At 40.7% G+C, this 9,271-nt stretch overlaps 1 protein-coding gene across 1 annotated transcript in view; it reads right to left on the bottom strand.

Moving 5' to 3' along the window:
- Positions 1 to 9,271, bottom strand: part of ttc39b (tetratricopeptide repeat domain 39B) — a 36,951-nt gene continuing 27,680 nt past the window's right edge. Inside the window, exons 16-19 of the mRNA XM_081387333.1 lie at positions 8,839 to 8,950; positions 4,688 to 4,805; positions 3,345 to 3,461; positions 1 to 740 (exon numbers count right to left, since the gene is read on the bottom strand). Coding sequence (XP_081243459.1) covers positions 644 to 740; positions 3,345 to 3,461; positions 4,688 to 4,805; positions 8,839 to 8,950 — 444 coding nt within the window. The 3' untranslated portion in view covers positions 1 to 643. The remainder of the gene's footprint in view (positions 741 to 3,344; positions 3,462 to 4,687; positions 4,806 to 8,838; positions 8,951 to 9,271) is intronic.

Here is a 9,271-nt window from a genome sequence, read left to right as displayed (position 1 = left end):
TTGTAAAATGGGATAAACTGTATTTGATCATCAAAACAAGAACATGCACACACAACAAAACAGTCCCAGCCCGCTACATATGACCAACCCCTAAAAACATTAGAATTACATCCATTAAGAAGAGAACCACAAAACAAACCCTTAAAAAATTACAATATTTATTGCACAATATAGTATAGTTCTCAGCATGATTGTTGGCTGTTTATTATTGCTTTCAAATGATTTTTTCTGAATTGCTTGGAGCATCAAATCTAAACTTGTGATCAACTCAATAAGAGTCGTATTGCACGATCTGTGAACGACAGGCCATGCAGAAACACACTGCTAAAGACACATGGTGAAACACACACAAACAGAGGCACACACTGTAAGACACACAAGCGGACACAAACATATTTGGTCTTTAAAGTAAAACGTTACATTCATTAAAGCAGCTGTTTTCTGATTGGCTGACCAAACGTACGACTCTGTATTTAAAGAACGAGACAGAGGTTTGAGGAACACGTGTCAGTTTGATGATGACGGAACGGTGGCTTTGGTTTGAGATGTTCTGTGAAAGCGTTTCTCTACATGTGGCTGCTCAGACGACGCTCGGGATGTGCTTGTCTCTTCATGTGATGCTGGTGTTGAATGTTGTCCTTCATCATGGAGAGTTTGTGGGAGAACCCTTCAGACTGCTGAGAGCCGCGTGGATGCGGAAATGAAGTCGAGACTCCATGGAATAATCTTTATAATTCAACCTACAAACACAAACACAATCAACTCCGACGACATTAATTTATTTACTAAGTATCAATGAAATCATTACATGACTTAAATCTTTACCATGATACAAGTTATTTTCAACCTTACAACAGTAAGGACAATGACTAAATTTGATAAACTCAGACTGTTTGACAACCAGCTTTTATTTTATTTTTATTTTTTTACTTATAACAAACGATCATATTTTCATTGATGCTTCCTGAGATGTGTTTACTCTCACTTACAAAAACGAACGATATTAAAATCTCTTAACAGAACAAAACCGAACGATATTAAAATCTCTTAACGCAACAAAATCAAACAATATTAAAATCTCTTAACGGAATAAAACCGAACGATATTAAAATCTCTTAATGAAACAAAACAGAACAATATTAAAATCTCTTAACGGAATAAAACCAAATTATATTAAAATCTCTTAACACAACAAAACCGAACGATATTAAAATCTCTTAACGCAACAAAACCGAATGATATTAAAATCTCTTAACAGAACAAAACCAAATTATATTAAAATCTCTTAACCGAACAATATTAAAATCTCTTAAAGGAACAAAACCGAACGATATTAAAATCTCTTAACGGAATAAAACCAAATTATATTAAAATCTCTTAACAGAACAAAACCAACAGATATTAAAATCTCTTAACGGAACAAAACCGACCAATATTAAAATCTCTTAACGGAACAAAACCGAACAATATTAAAATCTCTTAACGGAACAAAACCGAACAATAAAAAAAATCTCTTAACGGAACAAAACCGAACGATATTAAAATCTCTTAACAGAACAAACCCGAACAATATTAAAATCTCTTAAAGGAACAAAACCGAACGATATTAAAATCTCTTAACGGAACAAAACCGAACGATATTAAAATCTCTTAACGGAATAAAACCAAATTATATTAAAATCTCTTAACAGAACAAAACCAACAGATATTAAAATCTCTTAACTGAACAAAACCGAACGATATTAAAATCTCTTAACGCAACAAAATCAAACAATATTAAAATCTCTTAACGGAATAAAACCGAACGATATGAAAATCTCTTAATGGAACAAGACAGAACAATATTAAAATCTCTTAACGGAATAAAACCAAATTATATTAAAATCTCTTAACAGAACAAAACCAAAAGATATTAAAATCTCTTAACGGAACAAAACCGAACGATATTAAAATCTCTTAACGGAACAAAACCGAACGATATTAAAATCTCTTAACGCAACAAAACCGAATGATATTAAAATCTCTTAACAGAACAAAACCAAATTATGTTAAATTTCTCTTAACAGAACAAAACCGAACAATATAAAATCTCTTAAAGGAACAAAAACGAACGATATTAAAATCTCTTAACGGAACAAAACCGAACGATATTAAAATCTCTTAACGCATCAAAATCAAACAATATTAAAATCTCTTAACGGAATAAAACTGAACGATATGAAAATCTCTTAATGGAACAAGACAGAACAATATTAAAATCTCTTAACGGAATAAAACCAAATTATATTAAAATCTCTTAACAGAACAAAACCGAAAGATATTACAATCTCTTAACGGAACAAAACCGAACGATATTAAAATCTCTTAACGCAACAAAACCGAATGATATTAAAATCTCTTAACAGAACAAAACCAAATTATATTAAAATCTCTTAACGGAACAAAACCGAACGATATTAAAATCTCTTAACGCAACAAAATCAAACAATATTAAAATCTCTTAACGGAATAAAACCGAACGATAAAATCTCTTAATGGAACAAAACAGAACAATATTAAAATCTCTTAACGGAATAAAACCAAATTATATTAAAATCTCTTAACACAACAAAACCGAACGATATTAAAATCTCTTAACGCAACAAAACCGAATGATATTAAAATCTCTTAACAGAACAAAACCAAATTATATTAAAATCTCTTAACCGAACAATATTAAAATCTCTTAAAGGAACAAAACCGAACGACAATAAAATCTCTTAACGGAATAAAACCAAATGATATTAAAATCTCTTAACGCAACAAAATCAAACAATATTAAAATCTCTTAACGGAATAAAACCGAACGATATTAAAATCTCTTAACGGAACAAAACCGAACGATATTAAAATCTCTTAACGGAATAAAACCGAACAATATTAAAATCTCTTAATGGAACAAAACCGAACGATATTAAAATCTCTTAACGGAACAAAACCGAACGATATTAAAAATCTCTTAAAGGAAAAAAACCTAATGATATTAAAATCTCTTAACGGAACAAAACCGAACGACATTAAAATCTCTTAACGCAACAAAACCGAACGATATTAAAATCTCTTAAAGGAACAAAACCGAACAATATTAAAATCTCTTAATAGGACCAAACAAACATTTCAATCTTTCAGTTTTTAAATCTTTAAGGTTGGAGTTGTAATTGACTTCAGAGGAGATGCACACACACAGTCCTGCAGAGCCCTGCTCAAACACACACACCTGTAGTTTTAAAGTAAGTTTGAAGCACTTGATTATCTTAATTAGGTGTGTTTAATTAGCGCTGAAGTGTCATATAAACCCGACTCACTTGGCTTCCTCGATGAAGCGTGTGGCCTTGATGTAATCGCCCTGTTGCTTGAAGAGTAAACCCAGCTCAAACAGGCTGAAGGGGATCAGATAGTGATCGTAGCGGATGCGCTTCTCACTGCAAACACACACACACACACACACACACACACACACACACACACACACACACACACACACACACACAGTCATCATCAAAACACTGCAAATGCTCTTCCTCATTCTAAACAGCCTATATATGATCTGTTATAAGAAAGTAACATAAATATAATGAAAATAAAACCAGACGAAATAAGTTTCATGTTGTGAAATTTAAATTTCAATGAGACGTTTCAAAAAATTTATAGTTTCATGTTATTTAACAGTTAAGGCCCTTTCACACTGGACGCGATTTTTACACACGAATAATTCGCGCGATGGTTTTATTTTTTGATCAGCAGTTTGTGCTTTCACACCGAAGGCGAATGTGCTGCGGCGAAAAAACGACTTTTTCGTTTCGATTTTATTTTCCTTTTGCGGCGACAGAAAAGACTTCAGCCAATCATATACTACAAGGACAATGATTGTGTGGCGTAGCATTGCCAACCAACTCAGTTATCACGACTGTGAGTATGTTGTGTGATAGTTTTAGTTGTTGTATAGTCCTGTGCTGTGTAGGCTAGCAGGCTAAACTACATTTGGGATAGAAAGCTAATCGTCAAAGATAGAGATAGAGACCGTGTTTACGCGGCTCATGTGATGGGGTTTGATGCGAACTATTCGCACACGAACTATTCGCTTTTTCGTTACGCATCCGGTGTGAAAGGGCCTTAAAATGTAAGAGACACAATAGTGAAGTCATTAAACTGACACAGCGCCAGGCCGGCTGTGGATATAACGCTCCTAAAAGGGTTATTATCGAGAACTAAAACTAAAAGCATTAAAAAACATTGTTACTTAGAAATAAAATACAATACTAAAATAAAAAAAATGTCTAATTGCCAAATCAACATTGCCAAGAACACCCAATAAAAGGAGTCAAATTGAAATGAAAATTTGGTCAGAATATTGATAAAACTAAACTAGTATATCAAGAATACTAGCATAACACCGCTGCATAGAGCTAATGCTCATGTGTTTTTAAGAAAACCTTCTAAAACATCGGTCACTTTCCATACTATAATAAAACATTTTCACCTTTTCACAATGCTTTTACAATTTGAAAGTGTGTTAGTGAGTGTGTGTGTGTGATTGTGATTGTGTGTGTGAGTGATTGTGTGAGATTGTGATTGTGTGTGTGTGTGTGTGAGAGAGTGTGTGTGATTGTGAGTGAGTGTGTGAGTGAGTGTGTGTGTGTGTGTTTACCTGCTGATCACCTGTGTGAAGCACAGTTCGGCCTGCAGTAATCTGCCCAAATGTTTCAAACACAAACCCTTTAACATCTGCACCAGACACTGGTCATCAGGGTGAAACTCAGACGGGTCTGTAACACACACACACACACACACACACACACACACGTTTGTTTCTCGTGGGCACTGCATCAAGAGCGTAGGATTGATTTTGACAAAGCACTTTTGACTGCAATTTCATTTTTTTTTTTTCAGTAGCCAACTCACTCCTAACTCCTAACTCATAACATAGGTTCATTTTAAGCATGTTAACCAACAACATTACATAAAAACCTTATTCAGGGATTGAGGTTCAGGGATTGAGGGATTACGTTTTTTAATCTATACGGACCTCAATTATTCACTTCTGTAATGTTAAAAGGACTTCAATGGGGTCCAACGGGTCGAAGGTCCAGATGTGAGTTTCAGTGCAGCTTCAAAGTCTCGACACGATCCAGCCGAGGAATAAGAGTTATCTAGACACACCAGCGGACATTTTATATCAAAAATAAACATTTATATACTTTTAACCACTAATGCTCGTCTTCCACTAGCTGTGATGCGAGACACATTACGTAATCGCATATAAAGGTCACGTGTGACGCAAGTGGAAGTACAGACCTAGTGTTTACAAAGTGAACGTGCAAAGACTGAGTCAAACGCAATTTACAAAATAAATATTTTTTTTAATTAAAAGGTAAAACAATGTTGGACGATCGATGACGATTTTGAAGTTGGAGGAGAAAATGAGAGTTTTTCGCCCTATCCTACATTTATAAACTGGAACACGCCATCCATCCATCCATCCATATGTTATCCGGGGCCGGGTCTAAGCAGAGACGCCCAGACTTCCCTCTCCCTAGACACTTCCCCCAGCTCTTCCGGGGGAATACAGAGGGGCGTTCCCAGGCCAGCCGGGAGACATAATCCCTCCAGCGTGTCCTAGGTCTTCCTCTGGGTCTCCTCCCGGTGGGACATGCCCGGAACACCTTTCCAGGAAGGCGTCCAGGAGGCATCCGGAACAGATGCCCGAGCCACCTCAGCTGGCCCCTCTCGATGTGGAGGAGCAGTGGCTCTACTCTGAGCTCCTCCCGAGTGCCTGAGCTCCTCACCCTATCTCTAAGGGATCGCCCAGCCACTCTGTGGAGAAAGCTCATTTCGGCCGCCTGTATCAGGGATCTTGACCCACAGCTCATGACCATAGGAGAGAGTAGGAACGTAGATTGACCGGTAAATCGAGAGATTCACCTTGAAGCTCAGCTCCTTCTTCACCACGACAGACCGGTACAGGGACCGCATTACTGCAGAAGCTGCACCGATCCGTCTGTCAATCTCCCGCTTCCCGGGACACGTGAACTCCTCCACTTGAGGCAGGAACTCTCCACCAACCTGAAGTGGACAAGCCACCCTTTTCCGACTGAGAACCATGGCGTCGGATTTGGAGGTGCTGATTCTCATCCCAGCTGCTTCACACTCGGCTGCAAACCGTCCCAGTGCATGCTGGAGGTCCTGGTCTGATGGGGCCAACACGACAACATCATCCGCAAAGAGCAGAGATGAAATCGTGTGGTCCCCAAACCTGACACCCTCCGGCCCCTGGCTGCGCCTAGAAATTCTGTCCATAAAAATTATGAGCAGAAACATGGACCGGGAACAAGTCTGACTTACTGCCGGCAATGCGAACCAAGCTCCTGCTCCGGTCGTACAGGGACCGGACAGCCCTTAGCAAAGGGCCCCGGACCGCGTACTCCCAGAGCACCCTCCACAGGACGCCGCGAGGGACACAGTCGAATGCCTTCTCCAAATCCACAAAGCACATGTGGACTGGTTGGGCAAACTCCCATGAGCCCTCCAGCACCCTGGAGAGGGTATAGAGCTGGTCCAGTGTTCCACAACCGGGACGAAACCCGCACTGTTCCTCCTGAATCCAGGGTTCTGCTATCGGTCATATTCTCCTCTCCAGTACCCTGGCATAGACTTTCCCGGGGAGGCTGAGAAGTGTGATCCCCCTGTAGTTGGAACACACCCTCTGGTCCCCTTTCTTAAAAAGAGGGACCACCACCCCGGTCTACCAGTCCAAAGATATTGTCCCCAACCGCCACTCGATGCTGCAGAGGCGTGTCAGCCAAGACAGCCCCACAACATCCAGAGACTTGAGGTACTCAGGGCGGATCTCATCCACCCCCGGTGCCTTGCCACCGAGGAGCTTCTTGACTACCTACCTTCAGCTTGGGTGATGGACGAGTCCACCTCTGAGCCCTCAGCCTCTGCTTCCTCAATGCAAGACGCGTCGGTGGGATTGAAGAGATCCTTGAAGTATTCTTTCCACCGTCCGATGATATCCCCAGTCAAGGTCAACAGCTGCTCCACTGTAAACAGTGTTGGTAGGGCACTGCTTCCCCCTCCTGAGGCGCCGGACGGTTTGCCAGAATCTCTTCGAGGCCGACCGGTAGTCCTTCTTCATGGTAGGGCCGTCAATCTTCCTCTATAATACTATTCGAATTCCATTCCTTATTTTATTTAATATTCGAATAATATTTGAATATTAAATGCTCAAATTCATCCTATTATTAATATTTACGACATTACACAGTCTTATGGATCGCCAATGCGTGATGTTTATCGGTCTAATATCTTCACAGATAAACCGTTAAGTTAGTTTGTCTGTTATTGCCCGTTTGACGGACAGCTGGTAAGCCCCGTGATGAGGAGAGAGGCAGAAAATAAGTAATTCTTGCCTGTTTTAGCAGCGGTTCCTCGGACAGATCGCCTAGCTTGTCAGGTTGTAAGTTGTCATAAAAAAAATAACGTATATTTTTCTCTCCGTTTTGGCCTTCCGTCCACAATGAGATGGCGTTTTTATTAATGAAAACGTACTCCAAAGTGGATACATTTGAAAACGCCGTTTTCACGGTGTAGTGTGGACTGTCTGTGAATCAAATTGTTGATCTCCGTTTCCGTGGAGACATTCCTCTCCGCAATTTTTGACAGTTATGATGATACAGCGTGGATAACGTGTTATATGATTCAAAAACTTTGTTTATCAGACGAAACAAAAGCATTTAATTTTCTCATGCGTGTGCCAAGGCGGCGAGAAAGGCAAGATTGCATTTAAAAAAAAAAAAAAAAAAAACATAAAAAAGCAATATTCGAATAGGAACTTCAGCATTCGAATAGTATTGTTTTTTTTTAATATTCGAATTATATTCGAATTTCGGAATTCGTTCCAACAGCCCTACTCCATGGCCTCACCGAACTCCTCCCAGGTCCGACATTTTGCCTCCACAACCACCCGGGCTGCAGTACGCTAGACCTGCCGGTACCCGTCAGCTGCCTCAGGAGTCCCACGAGCCAGCCAAGCCCGATAGGACTCCTTCAGCTTGACGGCATCCCTTACTTCCTGTGTCCACCACCGGGTTCGGGGATTGCCGCCTCGACAGGCACCGGAGACCTTACGTCCACAGCTCCGAGCGGCCATGTCGACACTGGAGGTGGAGAACATGGTCCACTCTGAGTGTTCCCAGCAGACCCTCACAGTATGTTTGGGTCTGCCGAGTCTGACCAGCTTCCTCCCCTGCCATCGGATCCAGCTCACACCAGGTGGTGATCAGTTGACAGCTCCGCCCCTCTCTTCACCCGAGTGTCCAACACATACGGCCGTGATTGTGTGTGTGGTCGGATGAAACGATCATCGGCCTCCGGCCTAGGGTGTCCTGATGGCACTTGCACTGATGGACCGGAACATGCGTGACCTTTATATGTGATTACGTAATGTGTCTCGCATCGCAGCTAGTGGAAGACGATCATTAGTGGTTAAAAGTATATAAATGTTTATTTTTTGTTCTAAAATGTCCGCTGGTGTGTCTAGATGAGACTCTTATTCCTCGGCTGGATCGTGTCGAGACTTTGAAGCTGCACTGAAACTCACATCTGGACCTTCGACCCATTGGACCCCATTGAAGACACTATATGGAGGAAAATGTTTTCCAAAAGGAATGTTTTCCTCAAAAAGCTTAATTTCTTTTTTGACTGAAGACTGAAAGACATGAACATCTTGAATGATGTAAATTATAAGGATATTTTGATTCTGAAGTGATCTCCTCCTTTAATCTGATCTGGACTCACTGGGATCGTTGCGCAGCTGCTCCTCCGCTCGCTCGATGGTCACCAGTAAACTCTCCGTATAATCCGCTCGTTTCCCAACGATGGTGAAGCCGTTCCACACGTACATCATTTCCTGTGTGAGGAACCATAGATGTATGACTTCCTGCTCTCTTGATTTACATGTTTATTCGTTGTGTGTGTGAGTCAGTGAGTGATTGAGTGAGTGTGTGTGTGTGTGTGTGTGTGAGTGAGTGAGTGAGTGAGTGAGTGAGTGATTGAGTGTGTGTGTGTGTGTGTGTGTGTGTGTGTGTGTGTGAGTCAGTGAGTGAGTGAGAGTGTGTGTGGGTGAGTGAGAATAATTGAGTGTGTGTGAGAGTGAGTGTGAGTGTGTGTGTGTGTGTGAGTGAGAGTGAGTGAGTGAGAGTGAGTGAGTGTGTGTGTGAGTCAGTGAGTG

The sequence above is a fragment of the Scardinius erythrophthalmus genome, assembly GCF_964197995.2.
Source record: "Scardinius erythrophthalmus genome assembly, chromosome: 15".
Lineage (NCBI taxonomy): Eukaryota > Metazoa > Chordata > Actinopteri > Cypriniformes > Leuciscidae > Scardinius > Scardinius erythrophthalmus.
Note: the sequence above shows the minus strand (reverse complement) of the source record. Positions and strands in the feature narration are given on the sequence as shown.